The sequence below is a fragment of the Argiope bruennichi genome, chromosome 11, assembly GCF_947563725.1.
Source record: "Argiope bruennichi chromosome 11, qqArgBrue1.1, whole genome shotgun sequence".
NCBI classification, from domain to species: Eukaryota; Metazoa; Arthropoda; class Arachnida; order Araneae; family Araneidae; genus Argiope; species Argiope bruennichi.
This window is the reverse complement of record NC_079161.1, coordinates 9,349,531-9,377,395: the sequence shown is the minus strand read 5'-3', so window position 1 is coordinate 9,377,395 and position 27,865 is coordinate 9,349,531. Positions and strand designations below refer to the sequence as shown.

At 30.2% G+C, this 27,865-nt stretch overlaps 3 protein-coding genes across 4 annotated transcripts in view; 2 read left to right on the top strand and 1 right to left on the bottom strand.

Annotated features, from left to right (window-relative positions):
• LOC129957524 (Golgi-associated plant pathogenesis-related protein 1-like) overlaps positions 1-4,942 on the top strand; it is a 39,220-nt gene extending 34,278 nt beyond the window's left edge. Inside the window, exon 6 of the mRNA XM_056069866.1 lies at positions 1,328-4,942. Coding sequence (XP_055925841.1) covers positions 1,328-1,506 — 179 coding nt within the window. The 3' untranslated portion in view covers positions 1,507-4,942. The remainder of the gene's footprint in view (positions 1-1,327) is intronic.
• LOC129957523 (uncharacterized) overlaps positions 1-27,865 on the bottom strand; it is a 139,431-nt gene that overhangs the window by 77,985 nt on the left and 33,581 nt on the right. The window lies entirely within an intron of this gene.
• On the top strand, positions 6,347-22,334 carry LOC129957525 (acidic phospholipase A2 E-like). Its single transcript, XM_056069867.1, has 4 exons — positions 6,347-6,639; positions 16,359-16,536; positions 18,601-18,710; positions 21,682-22,334. Exons 1-4 carry the CDS (start codon positions 6,567-6,569, stop codon positions 21,849-21,851), a joined length of 531 nt encoding a protein of 176 aa, XP_055925842.1. The 5' UTR covers positions 6,347-6,566; the 3' UTR covers positions 21,852-22,334.

Here is a 27,865-nt window from a genome sequence, read left to right as displayed (position 1 = left end):
ACAGTCTTTTGGTTCTATAAAATCATATTCTGTGAGATATTCTTAATATTCAAACTCTTAAATCAATAAAACTTTCTGCGTAGTTACGGAGTTTTGAATATAACTCTTTTGATTCAGTCAATTATTTCTTAATTTTACGTTAATATACCTTGGGGGACGTTAGGACCCTGGCTGGCATATTTTCATTGAGACAATCAATGGAATAGATTAACATCACGTGTTTTTATGAAATAGTAATATTCAAATTTCCATAACTGACTCAGTTTTTGTCATAATAGATTAAACCTTTTTTTTATTTAAAATGTTAGTATTTAAATATTTTATTGAATATGCATTATATAACCAAGTATCCGTATAAAAAATATATAATTCATATTTCACCAGAATTTATTCTTACTCAAACTGATTAAATTCATTTAGACCATTTTTCTTATTAGATGTAAATGACCAATACTAGCTATTTAGAAATTAGATATTTGACCCTGATTAGAGTGAACTCCTGTAAATACATATATAAGCCATGTTTATTTGAAATACTACAGAATTATTGAATCTATATTTAATAAGTTCAACGAAACCATTTTCTGGCACTTATCTTTCCAGAAAATATCATATTTCTAGTTTAATTTATTTAACAGACACTTGTCGAAAATTGCATTTTTCTATCTTCAGTTTGCAATAAGAATTTTTGTTTGATTTGAGTTTTTATCAACGTTATAATATGTTGATAAAAACTAATTTTTTCCCATCCGCACTTCACATACACGTGCAAATTAAATTATATTTTTTTGTGTGTGTAATAAATTGTCAGATATTATGCTTTAATTTTTTTAAAAATTTATTAAATAAAGAAACTTAATATGGTATCATTGAAAAAGTAATTTCTTGAACTTAAAAAAAAGATATAAAAAATCAGTTTTGTGCTACAATATTTTTGAAAATAAAAAAGCCAACATTTAGTTTACTTTTAAATTAAAATTCTAATAAAAAGTTCAAAAGAATCGCCCCAAGTTGCATATTTTTACCTTTAAAGTATATTCAAGCCAAGTTTCGTAGCTCTAGGTAAACTGTTTTATCTCTTGAAAGCCGACACACGTAAAAAGATACTCTCAGACACAGACATTCATTTTTATTATAAATAAAGATAAAGATTATTATATAAATCAATATCAATATCTTTTATTTATTTATTTTTTATTTGAAATTACACTTTGATTAATTCTAAAATTTTCTTCATAATTTCATTTTTCTTGAATTTTTCATTCTTTTGCTTTCTTTGGATGGGTAGTGTATTAATTGTTTTTAAACACTTTCTTTCCCTCTTTAGGTCACTTTACACAAATGGTTTGGAGAAGCAGCACGGAATTTGGCGTCGGAAAGGCAAGATCGCGCTGCGGAAAAGTCATTGTTGTCGCCAACTACAAGCCAAGCGGTAACGTCATTGGCGAGTTCCAAGATAATGTTTTCCCACCGGTCAACGATATGGATATTTTAAACGAAATTTGATATGTGATATCCCTTTTTTAAACAAAACATAACATAGATAGGTAGTATTCCGTTAGAGGGCGCCCCCAGTCATTGCCAACTTTGAATGGTGAAGCTGTTCCATTAGCGCCAATATTCGTTGCTAAAATTTAGAGCTGAGAGTCACCATTTAGATTTGGCGGGCTTGTACTATGTAAACGGAATTGTACTATGTTATTTATTAACTAGAAACGACGTTAGTTTAGAGGCAGAATGACTGGTGACGATGCATTGTCTTTGATGAAGACTTTTCTTAAAAATTAAAAAGAACAAAAATTTAAAAGCGCATATGTTTAACATAGAACAACACACAGTATTTTGTTTCAACCTTACTTTACTCAGAGAGGAAGTTGAATGATGAAATGCATAGCCATTGAAAAACGAATCAAAAATTTTGATTGAAAATTTTTGTGCGATTCAAGTTTTATCAAATATTTAAAATGTAGTTAAATTCCATAAGAATATAAAAGTTTTTTGCATTCTCTAAATCCTCACGCATGTAAATAATTTATTATATATAAATTTCATATAAATGATGAATGCAGTCATTCACTGCACGAAAATAAGACCTTGAACTTTTCTCTATATAATTACGAAAGAAATGTTCAATTTATTTATAAGAGACATGCTTACCAATTGTAAATTTAAATAGTAATATTTCATCTTTTTGATCATAATCAAATCGGCAAACATTCGGAATATTTTGTGCATTTATGCTTGTAGCAATTTTGAACCTCTACCTTCATTACTTTCATAATCACTAATTCGAAAACTTTTTTGTTGTATATTTCAAAAGATACATGTTTCATATTAAGCACAATTCGGAACCGAAAACTAGGTTTTTAAATAATTTCTGCTTGAATTAAATGTATGAAACCTTTTTTATTCAGAAATCGCTTGAATGAGAAAGTAACAAGCAAATCAATAATCGTTTTGAACAAATCGAATCTTTATTCGAAATTTCTTCGTAACAAAATATATTCAGAAATATATACCGGATTGTTTAAAATAGTGTTGGAAACCGAGAGAAGAAATGTCTGTTCATAATTTGAAAAAAATTTTACATTTTTCATTACAAGCGAAATTTTTGTGAAAGTTAAGGTTATGATAGATAATTAGAGAATCAGTCGATATATATTATTTAATTTTCATTTCAATGTTTTATAAATATGATAATTAATCATAAAATGTGCAAGAATGCCTTCGAAAGAATAAATAAAAAAAAAAAAACTCACTGTCAAGGAAATATCTTACCGCACGAGGACTCTGCATTTTGAATAGCTATTTTAATTATAACAGCTATTTCATATGGCTTTTGACTTGATATCACAACAAAGAGTTAAACAGCGTGTAAATTAAATAGGATGCGATAGGATACATTTAGTTAGATCGTCCATTGATCAAATTGCATATTAAATATTTTGCAGTTTGGTATTTTAGTAAAATGGACTATTTAGTTGCACTGCATTTTTAACATAATATAGTTAAAAAAAGATTAATCTAAAATAATCATTAACTTTGTGCAAATATTTTTATTTATTGTGATCCCAGATTGCTCGGTATCTATGTTTGTACATAGTAAACATTATTCAAACGAGCATTTTGAGTTTGTAATTATTCTAAGTGCAAAGTGAACATAATGGAACTTCATCAAACATCATTGGACAAGTTTTTAAAAGTGTTAATTATATTTTATAATCCATGAAATTTGTGTATTTTACAGACTTATTTATTTTGTAACTGGAAAAGTTTTTTTAATTACCTGAATGGCAACTCCCTCGCAGCCGATGGCCTTTGTTCAGTTGCCTAGGTGTCTAGTCAGAAATCCGTAAATGGAAAGGAAAAAATATTTTCCCTGACAAAATACTATAATAAATACCTAGACCAAATATTCTTTATCCATTATTTTTAAGAGTAATAAAAATTTGCATGCTGTTATGCTTGTTAATTCATCGATTTCCACACTTATGAAGCTGGCCTAAAACAGTCTCACCGATAGCGTGCGGAACAGCAAGCAATCCATTTGAAATATTTTTCAGTATATATTTAAAATGCGGGCAAAAATAAGCCGATTTTTTTTTCTGAAATAATTTTGTTTTTCATTTCCTAATAGCAGGCAACTCTAAATCATTCCTTTCGTGGTTTTGTTTCTTACCGGATTTCTGGTTTCGTTACCGGGTTTCTTAGGAAGAAAAAATTCCTTTTCTCCAATTCTTTGGCTGTCGTGTACTATATCATATACTCAAGAAACAAAAAGTAATTCATGTGTAAAATTCCCATAGTCTAATAATAAAAATGTCAGTTAAATATTTTTAAATTTCTTTACGTTTCTTTTTAGCTTCACTATTTGGTATATAAGATTATCAATATCTAACAAGTAACTTAACTTTTGTGCCTGAGTATAGTTCCCTTGTGAGCGTGACAAAAATTGTAAGACCTCTTTTTGGATAAGGCATGTAGTTTCAAGCAGCTGAATTTTGGGCAATTAATTTCTTAAAACCTATTTTGGTAATCACTGACAATTCTAGATGACAGTTTACAGAAGGCCACAAACGAACACATAACCGATGGCTGACATCTTGTGTACCTTTCCACGTCTTATAGAACAGTTATAAAAAGGAATCGCAGGACGTCAATACCCTTTGCTTGAACACTATGTTACTTTATATATATGTCAATTACTGATAGTTAAATATAAGTTATTCAATTAGGTATAAAAACACAGTAATATCTTTCTTTGAACTGTCAGCTTCAGTCACCCATCTATCGCAACGCATTACACCATATTGTGCAAAATTGTTCTGCATTTTGAAATTTTATTCTGTATACTGTAAATCTCATGCGATATATCGAATAAGATATTTGTATCCTACAGAAGCATAAACTAAAAGATATTCTTTCAATAACCATTGCATAGATAATTTATGAGCAAGACTGACGAGCGAGTTAGATATTTTTAAAAGGCGATAAAAAAAAGCTTCATTATTATTTATTTTTGTATATTAATTTAAAAGTTATAAAAACATGAAAATACATAAAAAGGCTTGGCTTATAATTTTTAGAGATTTTTTTTGTAATTAAAATAATTCCATAATACTGTTGCTAAAGCAAATTGAAAAATCTGAATATTTTTATATATTTAGAGTTCTTACATATGAATTCGAGGCTCATCGTAATGATTTACAGTAAAGAATTTGAATGCATTTTATAAAATACTTGTGTAACTTATCAGAATTATCAAAGTATTATACTTAATGATACCGAGAGTGTATAAAAGAACAAATTTTAATATTTTTCTATTTCTATTCAATTAAATATTAGTCTAATTTACTGAATGCGCTTTAATAATACAAAAATTTCGCTTTTTGTAGTAAAATATTTGACATTCTTTCTTTTACGCGTTTTGTAACTCTGAACGTATAAATGTAAGACCTCAAAATTGTTTTCTTGCAAAAAAAACTGCTGAATTAATATATGATTTTATCATTCATATTATGAATGTGAACACTGTGAAATAATGAATTGTAAAATGAATTTTAATGGCTTATATATAATTTTTATATTGCAATTTAAAAAATTATATAATTATTAAGTGGATATCTATGCCTTCATTTTTGCTGTGTAAGCTATTTTCGGTTTCTCATTCACTGTAAAATATCATGGAATGGTTCTTTATTATTGCTCAAATCATTTGTATTGCTTCTTCATGGGTTTTATAATTAATAAACATTTACTGATTTATTCGAGTTTTTTGTTGTTTTCTTTATTAAAATGACGATACATAAGAAACTTGGAAGTCACAAATGGAGGATTTTGAGAATACAAATTTTCGTAAGTGCTTGTTAATTTCCAAATGGTATATAAAATAAAACCAAAAGTTTCAGCCAAAGAATAAATACTTAAGTTGCTCTTGTAACGTTGAACAAGAAATAAACCTTTTCAGTTAATTCATTTTATTATATTCTTTTAAATGCAACATTACAATTTTTTTCATTAATTTAAGAAAATGCTATTTAAAAAAATAATTGCTTAGTTTTAAAGGTAAAAGAAAAAGAGAACAAAATAAAATACTCATAATGTCGCTTTTAGATCAAGATTAAGTATAAAAAAATCCAAAGGAGAAATACACGAACAGATTCTAGAAAGTTCAGATCAATCTCTGTTGCCAACGAATGTTTTTTTTTCTTCACTTTCATTCATCTGACTATCTTTTTAGCTTTACGATCCTGCTTCTTTTTAGTCCACGTGTGTTTAATCCTTTTTGAAATAAGAAATTATATTATTTATTTCGTAGAAGATTCATTTTTCAATGTGGCAATATAAAATCTCGAAAGTTTTTTTGGAAATTCATTACCAGATGGAGCCACAAGTTCGGAATTAAAATTTAATTAAATTCATTTATTAGACAGCAATAAATTTCTGGAGATAGTAAAATAATTTACTTCTTATCGAGAATTTATAAGTAAAAATTTCAAAACACATGAATAGATTACGGCAAAATGAAATTTTCAATTTTGAAATAAAATGTATCAAATTCTTCATTGTAGTGCTAACCTGCGTGCTACAAGCTTGCATGCTACCATCACTTAACAGCCATTCCGATGGATTCCAAAACGCCTTGAATAAAAAAGCAACGACACTGAATAAAGAGAAGAAAAAGATATTCATCCCAAAGAAGAGGTCACTTATTTAACCCAACCCAATTCTAAAACACAAGATAATGTCTAAATCATTTCTATAAAAAACGGGTCCAGCTTCCGCAATCTTTTATAGCAAAACACAGAAGAAACTGCGACGTCTAATCTACTGGAGGATCGTCACTGTAGCAGCCTTTGTGGTTTGCTTTGCGCCGTAACTGGAATTATAAAAAAACTGGCGCTACGAAAGTAGAGTACGTCCATTGTTTTCCAGGTTTGCGTGTTAGAACGGTTGAGGGGTTTTCAGCCATTCATTATCTTTTCAATGTCGGTACACAAGATTCTATATTTTCATTTGGGAACCTTAAAGGGTCGTTGATATCTGCGGAGCTATGCAACCACGCTATGCCAAAGGCATTGTTTTTGATATGCATTTGCATGGGATTGATTTGTAAACTCGCCACAGCTTCTTTCGAAGGTGAGTCGGAAATTCTTTAATTTTCAACGACATTAAAATGCTTTTGTTTGGAGACAATTTAGTATTCTCTCTTTCTCTAGAATTCTTTAATATTGAACGACATTAATGTTGAACGATATTATAATGTTTAGCGACAATTTAATATTCTCTCTTTTGTTTTGAGCAAAAATGGGACTAACAATTCTTCAACAGCATTCTTTTTTTCCATACTTTCGAGCTTTTCAAATAAACCTTTAACTAAATTTGTAGATTTCCTAAAGATTTAAAGAAAGGAGATTAAATCAATTTCTTAACTGCGAAATGTGTATAAAATTATTATTCAGAATATTCCATAAAAAGTAAAAGCAATTCTTTGATGACATTTTATTCTTTTATAAGTCCGACCATTATATTTGTATTAAGTAACTAAATTAAAGAAACCTGAACTGTCTTTTATTCCCCCGATAGAGCATATTCAATATATCTGTTCTGTAAAACTGAATCTAAGCTGTGAAATGTCAACAAAAATACAATAATTAAAAATTCGTAATAAAGGTACATTTTTAATTTTTATTTCAAGTGCTAAATTCTGCATCTCGGTCAGCATATTTCACGCTTGTAAAGATGATGATTCAGAAACAATTTAGATAAATAAAATTTGATATAAAATCTTAACATTAAAATCGTAGAATTCTAGTTTCAATTGATCACAAAAAAGCATCCAAAATGCATACTTGGTTTCCTTTGCTGTACTAAGAAGCACAAATAGCTCTTTGTTTCGGGACTCTGAAAATAAAAATTTCAGGACTCGTAATGTTTACGGTCTTTCCCAAATTCCAGGAATGTTATATGGGGGTGAGAGGATGACAAACACTTTTATAAAAAAGAATGCAAGAAAATTTCGAAGAGACAACTATTGATGATTGTTTCTTATTTTATTGTAACTAGGGATTGCAATACCGGTATACCGGGATACCGAATACCGGTATTTTGAGCCATTTGTACAATTTTGTAATACCAGTATTCACAAGTTTAAATACCGATTTTTCGGTATTTACTAGACATTTTTTAAATTGTCTCCACTATATGTTCAGGTATCGCGAACATAGCAAAATAGTATACGTTTTTGTTTTTATGTCTCCCTAACGGGCGAAATTAAATAGATAATTAATGGCTTAGTTAATTGCTTAAATCTAAATTAGCAAAACATGGATTATCCCTGAAAGAAAATATTGTATCCATAACGAATGATGGAGCCACAATTATGAAAAAAGTTGGAAAGTTGATTGGTTCAAATCAGCAGTTGTGCTATGCACATGGAATTCAATTAGAAGTAATAAATGTATTATACCAAAAAAAATAAAGAACAGTAGAATCCAAATACTGTGGATATAGAAACTTCGGATTCCAACTTTGAAAAGAGTAAGAGTGAGAGTGATATTGACAATGAAAATAATGACAATGTAATTGTGGAAGAAGATATTGCTAATGAGGCTGAAATATTAACCCATCAAGACTTGCTTCCTATAATTTATAAAGTTCGAAAAATTGTTAAGATATTTAAATGTTCCCCTATAAAAAGGATATATTACTAAAATATATACTAACTGAAAATAAAACAGAATATATGTTAATATTAGATTCTAAAACACGTTGGAACAGTTTAATACAAATGATGGAACAGTTTTTGAAACTGAGAAATCCAATCCAAAAAGCAATAATCGACTTAAACCTGCAAATTAATTTTTCAGATAGTGAATTCGACTTAATATCCAGAACTCTATCAGCTCTACTTCCAATAAAACTGACTATTGAGGTATTATGTCGGAGAGATTCTAATTTAATAACAGCTTATGCAACAATAAATTTCATGTTGCAGTCACTGAAAGAACAGCACACATCACTATCTGAAGAATTATTAATTGCATTGAAAAATCGCACAGAAGAAAGGCATATCGAAATAGAAAATGTCTTAGGGTGTTTACATAATTATAATGATTTTAAAAATTAAAATGAAAAAGAAGAAAATAACCAATTCAAATATGATTAAGTTTAGAGTAAATTTTCTTAAAATTTTTTATCCACCTATCCACATTTAGAAGAATTCGGTTCAGTTATCGAAGATTATGATGATACTAACGTCGACAGTGAAAAGGAATTGTCTCTTGAAGAAAAATTAGAATTAGCGATAAATAAAAAAAAATTTCAACGAACCAAAATAATATACAGAAATCAGCTATATCCAAAACCATCCGACGAGAAATCGATTTATTTGAAGATGAGGGATTTAGAGGTAAATACTTGGAAAAAGTATATCGCACATTGCTAACAGTATCACAAACTAGCGTAGATGCCGAAAGAGCGTTTTTGACAGATGGTCATTTTTATATAAAATTACTTTTCAGGCTTAATGATAGGACAATTGATGCATTATGTTTTTTGAAATCCCATTTCAAAAATTTGTAATAGTACCATAGACTAAATAGATATTTACATTTTTTTTTTTGCGATTTAAATAAATAAGATGTTTCTTTACTTTTTTGTGATTATATACTGTTATCATTTATAAGTTACAAATTATTTTTTGTGATATTTACTCTAACAAAACTGGCATAATAAAACAAAGATACACCTGTGTTTTCTTTCTTTTTCTAAAATTTCTAATACCGGTATTAAAACCGGTATCCCGGTATTAAGATTTAAAAAATACCGAAAACCGGTATTGAAATTTTGGTCCGGTATTGCAATCCCTAATTGTAACTGTGTATTGGAAACTTAAAAAGCATTATTAAATAATGGATGGCGTACTTTTTGATTTAAAAAAAATGTATTACAGTCACCTAATTAAAAAAAATTAACAATATTTCTAAGATTAACATTATTAGTATGGAAAAGAATAAATTTTAATTCAAAATAAACAACGAACATAGAAAAATCAGAAACTCAGATATAACTGAAAAAAATATTTTTAATAAAAAAAATACTCTATTCTTCTCTATATAAGGATTCTGGTAATGGAATTGAGAATGTTTATTATAATTTCACATAATAATATAATGAATCTTTTAAATTTTCCTTTTGAAGTCAAATTCGATTTTTAAAAAATCTACAAACTTTACCATTTCTCAGTGCGCCCCAATCATCACTTCATTATCACATTTTAGCTTTTTAATATCTGTGTAAATGTATTTACGCAAGTGATTAGCAATATTATTGATTGCGTATAAGTGATAACTTATACAAACCAATAACTCTGAAAACAATTTGAAACTAAAGTTCATGACTGTTTGCTTAAAACTGTCCGCAAAACTAGGAGAGTTCAACTGTTTTGTAATTCGTGCTGAATAAATTGTTCATTTTCACATTAATGGGTTTAATATTTTTCCAGATCAGCCAATTGCTTCTATAAAGCAAAAAGAAATTTAATTCTCTTTCAAATTTATTATTCATTTAAAATTAAATATCTTATGAATGGACTGAACACTTTATTTTTAATTTATTGTATTCATAGGAAAAAACAAACTACTTGAAAAATAAATAGAAGGCAATCGTGTAAAAAGCAACTTATTACTGTATACCTTTAGGCTCTCATTTTTACATGTCCTTACTTTTTCGTATACGAAGTAAAGAAAAAATATTGTAATCATCGAAACATTCGAGCTCCAGATTTGGACGAATCTTCACATTTAAGATCTTAAGTTCGAAAAGCACATTTTTGGCGTTACGGCTATCTGTCTGTGACAAAAATTATTCGAAAACGCTTTGAGCTCGACAGATGATATCGGTATATGGTTTTTTTCACCCATTTTGTAAATTTCTGTCAGATGTGAGCAAACACTAAAGAAATTTGTTTATTTATTCGCCTGTTTGCCAAATTAACCCTTTGTAGGGCCGTAGGAAGTATGCTTCCCACCAAATTTATCAATCTTTGTATGAATTTATGTAGGTTGGCATCAGTTCTGACACATTTTTTTAGAAAGACAGAAACTTAGAGGCTTCAGTTCTTTATCTTACACAAAATGATGCGTCTTGATTTGATACTTAATTATTAATGAACCAAATTAATGAATCAAATTAAATTTATCTAATAAGCTAAATTAATGACTCCCTTTTCTTATTCTAATTTCAAGCCTAAAAATATTTTAACATAATATGACTAGAAAAAAATGGCCCTTTAAAGGGTTAACATAAACAGAGCTAGATGGATAACATTCGATAAACAGATTTAACATCTATAGTATATACATATATCAAATTTTGAGCCAAGTCCAACAAGTGGTTTGTTGGTCTATTATTCAGTATTTTCAGAAGCATGTCAATGCGATAGATCAAAAGTGTAAAGACTTAAATATGTCACATTCGGTATGTCATATTGTGACAACAATTGTAGGTTTTGAAATTTTTGCTTCAATTGTTGTCAAACACAGGTCTAAAATATAAATTCACCTTCATTAGGTAATATGCGAGAAAGTTCGGTGAGACCATTGACGCTAGTTCAATACCTCACTACGATTTTTTCCCTTCCAACGAATCTTCCCACGAGAAAGCCGATGACAGAGGTGACAAAATATTCTATTTCAAATGATGAACTGACCTTGTTTTTAATTATGGGATAAATTGACAATAGAGTGCCAAGAGGTCTTTGCCAAAATCTATTCTCGCTGTGCATGGCTCTTCAAATGCAAATTCTCGCTTCTTCTCTTTATTTTTAGAACTTAGATGAGCGTCCAGAAATATTAAACAAATATTAAATCCAGAGAGTCATTGAGAATCATGAAAAGAATCAATTCCATTTCTTTCAATAACATGAAGTAACCTGTTCCGATTCAAATTCGAAAGTTATGACCAGTTGTGCAACTATTGCTTGGATAGTAAAAAGGATTATTTTACAATTTTAACTCATTTCTATATTTTTTTCTTTATATTTACCTTTTTTACATTATCCACTTTTCACATTAGAACTGATTTTTTCATTATAATTAATCTTTAGCTCTTTTTTAGTTTAATTAATTATAATCATTTTTGTTAATAAGCACTATTACAATAAGCTACATTGTATTACTGAACATCTAGATTTTTACCTAAACTATTTATTCTGTTACTTTTTGCGGATTAGAGGCTAGCAAGTAAAAATCAGTATTTTTATGCTAAGAAAACAAGTATGAAGCTTTCACTTCTAATTTTCAGAGCGCATCATTTTAATTACGTAAAAATGAAAGTTTAAAAATTATAATCGGCAAATGTGTTCGCTTTTGCCAAAGGATTGAAAATCATAGCCTTTGTAATACATGAGCGGAAAATGATCAGCTCGAATACCTAAAATAACTCTCGTAGGCAAGGATTCTGTCCTCGGTGACTTTTATATTATATTTCTCTTCCCCGATAAGTTTTACATTATATTTTTGTCCTCCGGTGACTTTTATATTTCTGATCCCCGATAATTTTTATATTATATTTCTATTCCCCGGCGACTTTTATATTTCTATTCTCCGACGACTTTTATATTTCTATTCTCCGACGACTTTTATATTTCTATTCTCCGACGACTTTTATATTTCTATTCTCCGACGACTTTTATATTTCTATTCTCCGACGACTTTTATATTTCTATTCTCCGACGACTTTTATATTTCTATTCTCCGACGACTTTTACATTTCTATTCCCCGGCGACTTTTACATTTCTATTCCCCGGCGACTTTTATATTTCTATTCCCCGGCGACTTTTATATTTCTATTCCCCGACGATTTTTATATTTCTATTCCCCGACGACTTTTATATTATATTTCTCTTCTCCGACGATTTTTTATTTATTATTTTCTGCCCTCCTATGAATTTTATAATTTGTTCCCCGATGATTTTTATATTTCTGTCCCAAGATGATTTCTTTATTATACTTCTCTTCCCCCATAACTTTCATATTTTGACTCCTCCAATGACATTCATATTATATGGGCTATTGAAAAAGAACTGGATAATTAAAATATTCCATCACCAACAAATATTCAAACAATTTAAAATCTTGAATCTAAATTTTATAACATTCATTCAATACAATCAAATTTAAATTTTGGCATTAAACAGTTTATAATTAATAAAGGGGTTAAACATTTATTAAGCTTAAAACTGAAATAAAACATTAAAATATTGCACATGATTTATAAAGTAGTGTTCGAAAAATGGATGACATTTTTCAAAAAAGAAATGATATCCGTAAAAAATTTTCCAAAGTTCGTATACACAGTCAATAGTTCCTCTAATAAGATTTCAGCACTAATATCCGAGCCTATTAGAGGTCCATCTGCCTTGATATCGGCCTTCTATGCCGAAAATATCTTACTTTAAGCACTCTCCGTGTTTATCCCTTACAGATTCTTTATTTGCAGTAAAAAATTGAAATGCGATTCCAAAAAACAATTTTCAGTACAAATTATCACTCTAAATTTTTTGTAAATTTTTAATACGCTTTTAATTCATTTTTCCTATTGAAGATTGTATTTATTTCATAAGACATATGAAATAATATTTCATACAATATTTTAAAAATCAATCCAAGTTGGTTTTCTAAATTACTTATTACTAAATTACTTATGTATCCTAAAAACAGTTTATCTTCCAAAGATACTTAATTTGTGGACCAAATTAAATGCCCTCTTTCATTTTTAAGTATCTTAACGATGGAAACTGTTCTTGCAAGTATTAAAATCTACATCCAAGACCACTTGAATGAAAGTATTCATTAATTTCTAAATATAAAAATAGAAGAATAACTTTCTCTTCATCGATTAATCCTCTAACTGCTTATCCCCCGATTTCCGCAGGTTGGAAATGAGCCCATTTTCTATTACATCCCGCGTTTTTCGAAGTTTAGAGATTTAATTTTTACAATTACAGATTTTTTTTATTATATCATATTATTATCGGGTAACATATAGTATCAGTTGACTTTGTTTGCAAAATATTTTACCTTAATTACAAACGACACATCTAAACAGTCACTTTAAAAAATGACGCAATCAGAGGGTTGGAGAAATATTTACAATGTTTTTGTTTGTTTGTTTTTTTACTTTACAGACATTGTTGTACTTTGACCACCTATTTTTTGGTATGGCACTATTGCTTGTTCTGTTACACCACTTGTACAAGAAACAGCAGTATTTGTAAAGTCTAGTTGCATACTAAAGAAAGTGTCAATTATTTTATTTTAACCCTTCGCACTCGGAGGATGCCTCTCACTCACCATTCAAAGCAGTGCATCATTTTGATGTTCTATTCATTTATTTTTCAATTTTGATTGTTAAAGAATGGTAAAACAGAATGGTAAAAAGATGTAGATTTATTTTTCAAAGAATTTCGACTTATAACAATAAAATATATTTACTTTTCAGATCAATAAACAAATTTTTGTATTAAATGAATAATTATTCATCGAATTACTTTTTCGAGTGCAAAAGGTTAAAAACTAATCCAACATTTCAATGATGATGTGAATAGTTGAATTTAATGAAACAATGCTTTCATAGTATTATAAGATTCTTTCAATGTGCAAAGAATCTGTTACTGGAATAGATAATAGAGCATTATGGAAATCGAAATAATTTCGGTTTCTCTTCTATTGCTGACATAATGGGAAAAAAGGCATTTGTGGATTAAGAGCATGTAAAAAAATATGATACAATTATAACTATTATACAATAGCCTATAAAAAAATTACAAAATTGATGATGATGGAAAAATTTTACAAACACTCTTTTTCAGCACTTTGAAATCTATAACATTCCAATGTATATTCAGAAATAGAAAATTAGTTAAGATTTGTTTTCTATTGCTACTTTAGCGATCTTTATAAATGCTTCTTCAATTGGTTTGTAAATATTTCAACAAAGTATTGAACATTAATTAGGAAGAAGGCAAATTTGCTTACCATTTAAGACAAACATTTTAAAGAAATTCTAAATGCCACATTTTTAAATTGAAACTCTTCATAAATTCTATTTGATGAGGGAAATTAAAATTCATGTTGACTCACACATTGAAAACTAGGAAAGCAATCTTCAAGCAATGGAAATGGTATCTCTAAGATTTTCAATCATACTATTTATTATAGCAGTTGCCCCAGAGAACGCCTTGCATGGTATGTAATGGTTACAAAATATGAACCTTTGGCTTGAAATTTAGCATTTTTACTGAATCATTGGTGAGTTTTTTAGCGATTAATATTGACAGTTAGTGAATAGTATCCAAAAATTGAACTTCTTTTTTAGGTGCATGGATTTCAACCGATTGAAACAAAAAAATGGACGCAGAACTGCAACTGTAGTCACAAAATAACATACCAAATTTGAAATATTTAAGCCATTATGTTTTTGAGTTATCGCATTCATATGTTTTTTAAAGTACAGATCAATAGGTCAACCCCTTGTTGGATTTGACTCAAAAGTTTACAGGTATCTACACTATAGCTGTTAAATTTGCGTACTCAGTTTTATCCATCTAGTACTCTTCGTTTTGTAGTTATTGTGTTAAATTATATTTGGAAAGCTTCCTCTGAAATCATTCAGAGTAGATAGACTTCCTCTGAATGATTTCGCTTAAAGTTTGACTAAGATATGCAAAAAAAAAATTTAGTGTAAAGACGGCATATTAAATTTTATCTGTCTGGTTCAAAACGTTTTTTAGTTCTTTATCACAAACGGACAGACAAAAAGACAGATATAATTCCAAAACTGCATTTTTCAAATTCAGAGAGGTCTTAAACGTGAAGATTCGACAAAATCTCTTGTTCGAATGTTTGAACGATTAGAGTATTTTCTCTATGCTTCTTATAAGAGAAAGTAAAAATGAACGGTATTGAAACTACTCAGATGACTTAATAGGCACGATAAACTATAGACAGATTCTACGTACAGTAATATTGCTTATACAGATTTAGAAAAATATTTTTCTTAAAGGAAATATCGTCTCTTGTAACAATTAAACAATCTCTCTGTTTCATTCGTCCATTAGAATGCACCACAGCACGAAATAATTAGGCCACCCCCTTGATTCTTCATTTCGCGATTAGATGGTTTTATACTACCTTCTATACAGAATAAAATCCAATAATCATGTGCGCAGCTAATTGAATATTTTTGATGAAGATAAGAATTTTTTATTTGTACCATAAAACGAATTCTTGTTCAATTATAAAGCTCAGAGTATATAACGCTGTAGGTGCATCAAGAAAGAAGTCTAGTACGTGAGATGATGGAAATTCTCTTTTTATTCCAGAAGGAATCACAAAGTACAAGTATCAAAAATATAGTCAATATGTGCACAAAGAGTTGAAGCATAAGAAGGCAGTGAATCGCTAAAAGAGAACTAGTACTAGCTCTAAGCGAAAATTACTGGAGATCCCACTCTTTGATCAACAACCTAGAATTCCACGAATCCTTTCAATCCATTACATTTCTATAAGTTTTCTGACAGGGCATAGAGTTTTCCAGAAGAATCTTCACATCTCGATTCCTATTATGGATAGAACCAATTTTCTTTAATTTACCAGAACCTTTGCCAATGATCGCCAAGTTAAAGGATTATTGACCATCCATTAATACTACATGCAAATCTCTCTTCCTTATATGAGGCTAGCTATTGCATACATCACGTTTCTTGACGCTTGACTCTCTCGGGGATCAAATGTTTTCTTTTTTGCAAAGTTACTCATGTAACTCAATTTGAGATTTCCGGTATTTCTTTCAGCGTTGAACGTCAGCTCTCTGAGTTCTCGAATCTTGTCCCAAACGGAAGACAGAAGAAGCATTTTCCAGCTGGGTCACATGATCCGATGCCAGACCGGGTGCGATCCCCTGCGTTACAAGAGGTACGGGTGCTTCTGCGGATTCAAAGGAGCCGGGAAGCCAGTTGACAACATTGACAAGTAAGTGCATCATCATTAACTTCACTGTATACCCTTGAACAAGATTATTCCTTATCACTTGAAAGATACAATTGGAAGGAAGACTATGTTAAGAATTAAATTAATCGCGTGGTCTTCTGAGGAGGTGCCAGCTGTCATTTAAATATCACGTGGTCTCACTTTTCATGCTAGAATATTTTCTTTTTATACCAAAAACGAACTTGAATTTCATGGTCCATATTCGTTGTGATCTCGGCGCTCTGTCTCATATTATGGTGTAGGCCTGCTACACCTTGTCATATTTTCTTGGATGCAATGTACGCATTAATATTGAATTGTTCTTGAAGACGTAATCATATGCCATTTGTTTATCAGGAAATTTTCATTCTAAATTTGTTGATGTTCCCAATAAACGACAAAAAATAAAACCTGTGTCTTCGAGTTATTTAAAACCCAAACACCAGTCTTCACCATTGAATTAATTATTACGAAATCAACCATTTTCATGGTGCCGAAATCCAGGATTATTATACCGGGTGAAGATTGTGCTTTTGAATTTGGGAATAATCATGGTGCTCTTGAAATTTTGCATTTATCTTGGATTATAACGCGACGTTGCATATTCAAAAAAGGTACTGTAAACTTTGTTTTATACATGAAAAAGGTAACTCTTGATAAGTTAAAGGCGGAACGGAAGATATCTCGTACTGCTTGTACAAAATTAATTTTCATTCGACATAAAACATGACTTGTGTCGCATATATCCTTGCTGACATCGAGTTTTCTAAATCTCCGCTCGTGAGTAATCAAATTCAAATCCTCTTTAGGGGCTTTCTTGACTGGGTGCAGATGACTATAGTGTTACAAATTTGTAATGTTGCTTCTCAGCCCAGTTACTTCCAACGCAATGCAGGCAGTTTTACGGGTAGTTCAGATGGGAGCTGAATGGATGCCGGATCAGTGATTTGGCGACAAGCTTCATGACCAGTTGGCTACTTCGCCACAAACTTGGCAATTCTGGCGATGAAATATCAAATTCCAAAATCTTCAGGAATTTTGGTGATAGTGCCAACAGAACGTGATTCATGAAGAACCTTTTCTGCCTTGTCATAGATTCTAGATAATGACGGAAGACTGAGTTGGAATGAGCTGAGCTGACTTGATTTGAGCTCGAATGATTAATCAGTTGTGACATGAGTATTGGATCGAGTACCGCGTCTTGTAGTTGAGTACTGAAACAGTATTAAGATGTGTGTTGAAAAGCCAATCAGTTTTGAGTGGAGCATTGCTTTAATAGCGACTCGGCAATCTGTTCAGCTGGAACGAGTCAACACTGAAGAATAGCAGATGTTTGGAGGGATGTGAAGAATTATGTGAAGTCTCTTTTCCTGCAGAGTTCTGTCTAAGCTCTTTGTGCTGTTATAAGTGTTTACTACCGATTTGTTGCTTGTGAGTTCTTATATACTGTAAGTTCTGTTCTTGCATACACTTGTGCGTTTTTACTGTCTATGTCCGTATTTTCACTCTAAATAAATGTACTGGTATTTTTGTTGACCGATGTACTATTTTACCATATACATACTACACCAAACCCATTGATTAATGGAATTTTATGGAGATTTTCTGCAACCATATATAAGACCTTTCTAATTTACAAGGATTAAAAGCAGCATTGTGTTGTTATAAAGAAATGGGAATCTGATTGGTAAAAATATAAAAACCATTTACAGTAAAGTATTTGTCGAGAAAAAGAAGAAAATTATTTGTTTAAAATTGTCAGTAAATGTGGGCAAAAATTTAAAATATGAACACTTAATAGAATAAAAATAAAATAATTTGAAACGCAAAAAGAAAGTGAATATTAAAAATAAAAAAGTGATCATATTTTCAATATTATACATATTTTCAAATTTTCTTCTTTTCTATACTTCAATAAAGCAAAAAGAAGCGTCATAAATATAAACCTGATCAAGCATTTACAATTTAATTTTTGTAACTTAGTTTTTATATCAGCTTGTATAGGACAAATAAGCTTCAAATATAGTATTCATATTCCCTTTCCTTTTTTTTTTTTAATTCTTTCAGCTGCTGCCTGGATCACGATTGGTGCTACGCTCGCCTAGGCTGCCCGCCTTTCATGCTCTACGTCCTCCGATACACTTGGCTGTGCAGGAAACCGGGCAGTGCCCAGTGCAGTAAGTGCACCCGCACACGAGATTTCTTTATTTCTACATTTAAAAAGTAGCGCAACAATAAACATGTTGCTAAGATATGAGTGCTTATCTCGTGTGGCTTTTGTATCTTTGAAACTATCACATTTTCAATAACGTTCCTATCTGTTATCATCCATCTTAATTCGTTTAAATGGTCAGAAATGAGACAAATGTGTGTTCTGTAGTTCATTATAGAGCCAGCATGCACGCAGTTTTCCAGATTATGGTTGAAGATGCGTATTATTCGCGTTTCAATTGGACTTTATACAGAAAACAAGTAATGTGATGAATTCAAACATTGTTTAAAATGGCACGACCCTTAAAGAAAGAAGGGTAAAATATTTATTGTTGTTGATATGATTTTTTCAACTGGAAAGGTGTTTATATTTTTCGGCTTTCAGTTTATACTTGAGAATTTTATTTTGATTTTAAAGGGCTGACGACTCTTCCATTTTGCTTTTAGCAAACGAAAGTCTTGTCATTTGAAATTTTCGGTATACTAACTTCCCAATTTCTCTCTTATCATTAAGAGTTAGCGCAATAATATTAATAATAAAATTTAAAAAAATAATTTTCCGTTCTTAGAACATTTCTGAGCTTAAATATTAAGCTTATTGCAGTTTCCATAATAATCTGTTTTCCTACAACACCAATTTCAAAGCAATGATCGTAGCTGTATGGTTAGTAACGAATTATAAAAGATGTTATTTTGTAGAGCTTTTCAAAGATATAAGCCTATAGCAACTTACGCACAGATTACTGTGTATATGTTCAGTAAACGTAATGAAATGGCGATTATGTATAATTACAGATGATTTTTCATAATTTTTATTTCAATTTTTTTAAGTGATTATGAACAACAACCCGTAATTACATACAAGATTATTTGCAAAGAAGGATACAATTTTCATGCAATTAAGAACAATGTTAGTTATTATATGTCACCTATAACAGAGTTGTATGGAGGAATTATAAGTTTTGTTAGAGACAGAAGACAATCGCAAATGTTCTATGTGTGACCTCTTAGAAGGGGCCGTACACTTTCTTTCTGGACACTGCAGAGAACAATGCATTTCCCTTAGGGGGAATCTCGCATTTGTTACACAGTGAATTTGGGATTCTCCCTTCCTCAAAAGGGAACATTCTGTTCATGTATCTTCCCACTGATTTCAAACTTTGCTTTATCAATGAAAACTAAGTGATAGGCAAAATCATCATTTTCAAAACGAAGCTGCACATCGGTACAAAATTCAAAGCGCTTTTGTTTATCAAAATATTCATATTCTGCAACTCCTACATTTCGTATGGAATCATTTTCAGCTTCTTTCTCAAAATTCTCCAGACGGTGGGCTAAAAAATCTGCACTTCACGACTCACCGTTGATTTTTCCCGGCTTTGTTGAATGATGACTTCTTACGATACATTACGATACATCCAGGATTTATACCTTTGCGCAAACAGCCCATACTTTTACATTTTTCATGCCATTGACAGATAGATTTTCTAATTGGAACTTCTTTTCCGATTAGTGATCAAAAACGCCATTGCACAACGATTGTGAATTTCGTTTTGCTAAATAGAAAAACACAAAAAGTGTTTTCGACTGACTAGTCACTTGACACATAAGCTACTGCCTATGCGACTTCTGTTAAGGCCGTGACACAAACTTTAAGAGTAAATCTACCTTATAATTTCCTACGGTGGTTGACTGTTACTATTTTACAACATTTAGAAAGTGTGTACTTCTTTATGAATCACCCTGTGTAATCATCAGTTTACTATGCATGATCATCGAGTTGGGGGTTTTATAAACTAGCCGTTAAAATTGATAAATATTCAATAATTTATCACATTTACGAAGTTTAATGAATAATCACAGACAATCACAAGACACTACCAGATTAATCACATTTACTATAACATATACAACTGTGACAGAAAGAAATTTTTAATATTCATAGAAAATGCTCACATGCAATTTTTCTAAATTTAAAGAAATTCTCTTTGCCAATGTTTTTATCATCAATCATTTTTGAAAATTATATATATTATATAAAGCAAAACGGAGCTAACAATTATGAAAGAACTCGTAATCTTTATAATTTTTCATCGCTGTCAATAAGCACTCTGTCTTTGTTGCTTTTATATAAGCTTTTTCTTAAATAAGTACCTTTGTCATATTATTTCATCAATTAAATTATGTAATTATATTTAATTGCTTCCTTTCATTTCGCCTCACACACTAAATACCATCTTGCGTTTGAATCTTCTAAATAAAATAATCTTTATTACAAAAACAGATCAGCAATAATCCATTTGATTGCTTCATTTCCTTTCTAAACATTAGCCAATTCCTGTAAAAATTTAAATTTTTAAATTTTATCTTTTATTTAAAACATGTCTATTCCTTCTAACTTGAGACCACTAATGGATGAAATTTTTGTCATCTGACCATGAGTCAAAACTCATTAATTTCATGTTACATCACAATCACTTAAAATTTTACTATGCACATCATTCAGCTTACATATTGTGTAATGCCCTGCTCTGGAGATTAGAATACGAGCAGGAAACAAAATATGCTGGCTGATGAATTTCAACAAAAAATTATTTCAAGCGTCTATAATATTTATACAATAATAAAATTACAAATTGAAGGTTAACACGTTTATTGCGACAATTCTAGGTTGATAAATAAACCATCTATATAATTAGATTCGTTTATGATTTCCTTCTTAACGATTAATTTCTTCTTTACGATTTCTTAATTATAATATCGAAGGAGTCATCTAATTAGATAGATGGTTCGGTACTCTTAGATAGTAGGCGCGAATCACAGGTGAGTCACGTGGCAATCAATGTGTTAACGTGCTGAAAAAAGTTTTTTAAAAGTCTATTTAGCATGATACAAAAGTTCGTTTATAAAAAAACTGTTTTTATTTCTTCCTTTCAGCTGGTGGTAACTATCCCAACCATGTCGCAAATAACTGCGCCTTCCAGCTCTGCGAGTGCGACCGTCTTTTCGCCAAGTGCGTCAGTCGTTTTGCGTGCCCCCAGAAGAAAGCAATCTGCTGGTCCAACCCCCTGATTGCTGTGACGAACATTTTGTCATCTCTTTCATAAAAGCATCATCATTGCGAATGCATGACAAATTCCGAACAAAGCAGCTGCAATGATTGTTTCCGACGAACTGCATTTCATTGTTTTATTATTCTCGGAATGAATGCTGATATCAAAAAGGCATTAAACATTACCTCAGACATCACGAATAGGCGAAAAGATCTTGTCGTTAACTTCAGGGCAACTTTTGAATAAATATTTGTCATCAAGAGCAAACAAAGAGCTATGATTGACCTTTAAGAATAAATGGATGTACCCAAAACCCCAGAATATTATGAAGCTGTGGTAACATCTGAAAAATAACTGTGATTTGCAAGAAAAGACTGTAAAGGAAACTTCGGTAAAGTCACAAAAACTCAGGTTAGAAAGAATATAAAGTTTAAAAAGAAATCTCATGTAATTGTATTTGGCAAATTCAATGCTAAATAAGCGTTGCAAAATTTCGCTCTTTAATAAAATAATAAAACGATAATTTATAGATCAAAAATGGAAGACATTTAATAAATAATAGTTAATAAATAAATTAATTTTTAATTGTAATAAATAATTTAATGAAAATTATAATTAAAAATTTATATATAAAGTTAAAAAAAAAATATTCAAGAACGTTTCGAATACAACAAATATTTGAAAAAATTCCGAAGTAAAAAGTCAAATTCACAATTTACATCATTGGTGCTTTTTTAAATAATAGCATTTTTGAAATTAAATACGTTAAGTAATAGTGAAATCCAGAAAAGAACAAAGGGCTATAAGCTATTATTCACTAACAAGCATTGGCATCCAAAATGTGCAAAAGGGTATAACTGACAAAAACAGTTAAGAAATAAAATATATTTTTACAGCTCATAAATTTTGACTTCAGTTCAGTCAAAATATATTAGAATGACTCTCGATAGCATGACTTAACATTATGTAAATGGGAAATTCAAGGCAATAAGTAAAAAATTTAAATTTATAATAAATTCGAAAACGTTTAAATTAAATTCTTTTTATATCAAAACAATGTGTAATGTGTTATTGTAGAGTAATGAATTGTTTTGTCAAAAAATAAGAAAATAAAATTACATTTTTTCTACTATAAGCAAAGTTTTCAGTGACATTCTTTTATTTTTTTTTCAGTATATGAAGCCTTTAACCAGTTGAGTTCCTAAAATATATTTGTACAAATTTTTGTATTACATTTATAAATAAAAAAATATTTGATTAAAACGTCTTGTTTTCTGCATTTAAAACCTACAAATAGAACGAATTTTTTGCAGGCATTTCTTTTAATTCCTCACATTAAGAAATACTCTTTGAAACATCATAATATTCATTGAAAAATATAATAATCGTCATTACTAGAGACATTTAAAACTGAAGCCGAGTTACATTTGTATAGCAGACTAAAATGCAGTACATACTTTTTATAATGCAAATACTCTTATATATTTAGAAATATGCATTACAATATTTATAGATGATCAGCTGATCAAAGTCCGATTTCTTCAACAAAATACAGCAAATTTCGTTCAGTTTCTGTGTTTATAGATATATTTTAATAACAAATCGTTTAATAAATGTCAATAGTAATTTCCCCAACCGATATTTTGAAAAATTTCTAGAAACTTTTATTACTATCAAAACGAATGTTTTTGCGTCATCTCAACTACGGGGACAAATATCCTCAACACTTTATCACATATTGCCTAATAAAGGTATTCTCCCAAAGAAAGTCTTAGGGTACAATAACTAGGATATATCAACATTTGTGCACATTTAGCATTTTTACTGACTATCATGTGATGATACTTCAGTCTATCAGTCCAGAACTGCAACACCCATCTTAGTAATTCTAGCGTCATTTCAAAATGCAACACCCATTTGAGTAATCCTAGTGTAACTTCAAAACAGAACACCCATCTTAGTAATTCTAGCGTCATTTCAAAATGCAACTCCCATTTGAGTAATCCTAGTGTAACTTCAAAACAGAACACCCATCTTAGTAATTCTAGCGTCATTTCAAAATGCAACACTCATTTGAGTAATCCTAGTGTAACTTCAAAACAGAACACCCATCTTAGTAATTCTAGCGTCATTTCAAAATGCAACACCCATTTGAGTAATCCTAGTGTAACTTCAAAACAGAACACCCATCTTAGTAATTCTAGCGTCATTTCAAAATGCAACACTCATTTGAGTAATCCTAGTGTAACTTCAAAACAGAACACCCATTTGAGTAATCCTAGTGTAACTTCAAAACAGAACACCCATTTTAGTTATCCTAGTGTAGCTTCAAAATAGAACGTTACTAATTTTATAAACAACATCGTTAAAAAAAAATTACTAACTCGGAAGCAAATTCGAGCAGTTATAAAAGAATTGTTCAGAAAGGAGTTCCTCTGCCTATTTTTATTCTTTTTTACTTTCTCGCACATGAAGTGTTTCAAATAGGATAAATCGCCAAATACACTTTTAGGAAGGATATATTCCCGCTCTTTCAGATACAAAGAATATTTGTCTAATCTTTCAGTTCAATTATAATAACGTCCCTTTTCAAAGCAACACTAAGGATATTTTGGGACGGACCTCGTAGTTTTGAACCGAGGTCAGATGACGAGTACGACACTTGAACTGGCACTCCCCATTCCAAATTTTCACATCACACCAGCGGAAAGATTGCCCTTGACGGATTTGACGTGCATCATACCCGCTTACACAACAGTTCCTCGGTGGAATCGAGTCTAGAACCTGAAAATCTCCGGTTCCGAAGCGGACACCTTAACACCAGGCTACTGCAGTCCATTTGTCTACTCTTATTATCCTTCCATGAAATATGACGTGCATAACTAAACACTGCAAATTAATATCTATATCCGCTCATATCTATCAAGTCAGTCTATTTCTGCACATGTGCAAGCGATAAGTATCGATTCGATTCTGTGTCAATTCGATACAGTATCACTCAACTCTAGTCTGCGATTTCTGTCTCGGCAACGCTATTAACTTGCAGTACTGCTTATAAATATATATTAATAATATATAGAAATTTATTATAATATACCAACTGTTTATAAATATCCTTTCTTATCGTTACTCAGCATAAAAGTACTTTAAGGGTTTTTTTTTTTTAAATCTTTTCTAGCAATGTTTATGAAATACAAGAAATTGTTGGGATTTTCTATGCATAAATAAACGCAGCGTGTCTTATATAGGTAACTCGCAAAACAAAATTAATATTATAAAATAAATTGATAAAAAAATTTAAACGCAGAACGTGAATAGAATTTACAGAATATAACGATTTAATTAAATTTACGTAGGAAAACGATATTTATATTTTTAAATATAATCAGAAATATATGAAATACTTAACCAATTAACTGTTTTTGACGAATATACTCGTCACGGAAAAAGTACAACATTTTGCGTTATGACGAGTTTATTCGTCACGAGTAAAAAGCAGTTGAATTGCAATTTCAGTAAAAACTTAAACTTATAAAATTTAAAAAATCACAAAATTTAAAAAAAAATATTTTGAGACCAAGTCGAAATCAAAGGAACAAATAAGATTACTGTACGTTATGCCATGCTTTGCTCAATACTATTCTCTAGCAGCAAATTAGGACTGCGGTGGCCTGGTGGTAAGGTCTCTGCTTCGGAACAGGAGGGTTTCGGGTTCGAGACCGGATTCCACCGAAGAAGCGTTGTGTAAGCGGATCTGGTGCACTTTAAATCCGTCCTGGCCAAACGTCCTCCTGCTGGTGTGGGGCGGTGTATAGAGGGGAGTGCCAGCTCAGGTGTATCTTCGTTATCTGACCGCGGTTCAAAATGACAAGGTCCGTTTCAAAATAGCCTTAGTGTTGCTTTAAAAACGGGACTTTAATACAACTAAACTAACAGCAAATTAAATAATAAATTAATATTTTATGTTTCTTTTCTTTCGTATGCAAATAAATAAATGTGATTATTGTAATAAAAAATAAAAACATTTTATTACAATATAATTTTATATTATACATACTATGCTTAACGAGTGTGCTCGTCGTCGCTGAATTTTTGCGACACAATTTAGATACGCATTTTCCAAAGAGGTCGAAACAGTTAACTGGTTAAAAAGGAAACGAAAATTCAATACTTGTTATCAGAGATATAATATTAAAAATAAAAACCTATGCTGTAAGTAAGGAAATAATTGAATAGGAATATGAGTTTTTACAGTTAACATCCATTAATACATAGTGTTTGATATGTCTTGATGAGAAAAATATCGATTACCGGTTGTATCAGGTACCATAGAATATCCGCACCAATACTCAAAACCGGGTGCAACCTTACACGGATACTTTAAACCTTTTTCTAATTTTGAATCAAATCCAACTGGTTCGTCTGTCCTTCTTATGCAAACTTAATAATTATGAAACACAAGATGCAAAATAAACAAAATATGGTGTGTGCTCTTCACAAACCGTCACAGACTGATCCGTCGCTATTAGTCAATCGGAATAAAGTCCAAAATTTAAGTTGATTGTTTATTCACTATGCCGTCTGTTGCATTTTAATTAGAAGGAAACACTCCCGTTTGCTTGTTTGTCTTCTGCGAACGAGAGAGTTATTTTTATTGTGAATATGATAGCGCTAATGAATTTCACTCGGCCTAACTGATGCAATATCTTGTTTCGTCAATTACAGATGATTCTAGTTTTTTTGAATGAATTAAGAATGCAAAACAATCTCTGTCCATATTAGATTTTCCACTAGAAAAGCATTTCCAATGTTTTGAAACCAACGTAGCAATAAAGTTTACGCCTTTTAAATCATTTTGAAAGTAAAACTAAAACTACAATTTTATGAGGAATTGCAGAAATTTTTTTGTTGAATAATTCTTGAATAAATTATGAAAATTATTCTATAGTACAAAAAAGATTTCAACACCAAAGGAGTTTGTTTTTTATACTCATATTTAAAATAAAACATGTTTGGCTTCAGAAAAAAGGATTTAGTTTTAAATGAAATTTAATAGTATCCACTTTAATTTAAAGTTCAAATTTTACGGAAATTGACAGAAAACTAGAAAAGTATACACACAATGAAAGACGACTAATTATTAGTTGGGACTAATAACTATTCTTCAGCGTTTTCCAGAACAGATCATTGATCCCAGAACAATCAAATTTCACAAAGATGTATTTTGGAGGGTCGGAATGTAGGCCTTGGAGCACTTATTTTTTTTTTAAAATTTAAATTAGAATTTTAAGTCAACAGTATATTAAGGAAAACTTTCCTACTCTTTGTTGATCATTTCCAGAAAAATTATAATGACACCAAAGTTACATTTACATCATTGAAAACTCAAAAACATTTTTAAGGATGTACGTACACACTAGAAGATTTTTATTTTAAATTTTAACTTTAAAAATCCAGTTTTTTCACAGTAGGTCATTAATATATGTTTCAACTCATTTCAGTAAGAAAAAAAAGCATATTACACTAATTATTAATTAATTAAATAATATTTAATGAGCTAATTAGCCTATTTTTTTAAACATAATATCTTAAATTCTAATTTGTATAGACACACAATTCTAGTTGGAAATTATGCCTAATATTAGTCTTGATGTTGTCTGCCTCAAACAAGTTATAAAAATATTTTTTTAAACAATTTTTTCATCAACGATGAATAGAAAAAGCGAGATTTTTTCTCTAATTTTAACTTTTCAATTGCTATTAAAAATTTATTTCTATAAATATAACTTTAAGACACAAAACATCCGCTTTTTCATACAGATTATTTTGATATATAAATAACTGTATTTGGTTCATTTCTTGTTGAGTTATGATTGTTTGAATGAAGCAACATAGTGGAAAAATATCATTCTTCATAAAATGAGTTTTGAAAACACCGTAACTAGAGTTTTTAATGAAAGCACCTCAAGAAAAATAATTATAATTTGAGAAATATTTCGAATATTGACAACATCTTGGTATCGTTTGAAAGCTAAAGGATCAGAGCACATTATTAAGCAATAAAAAAA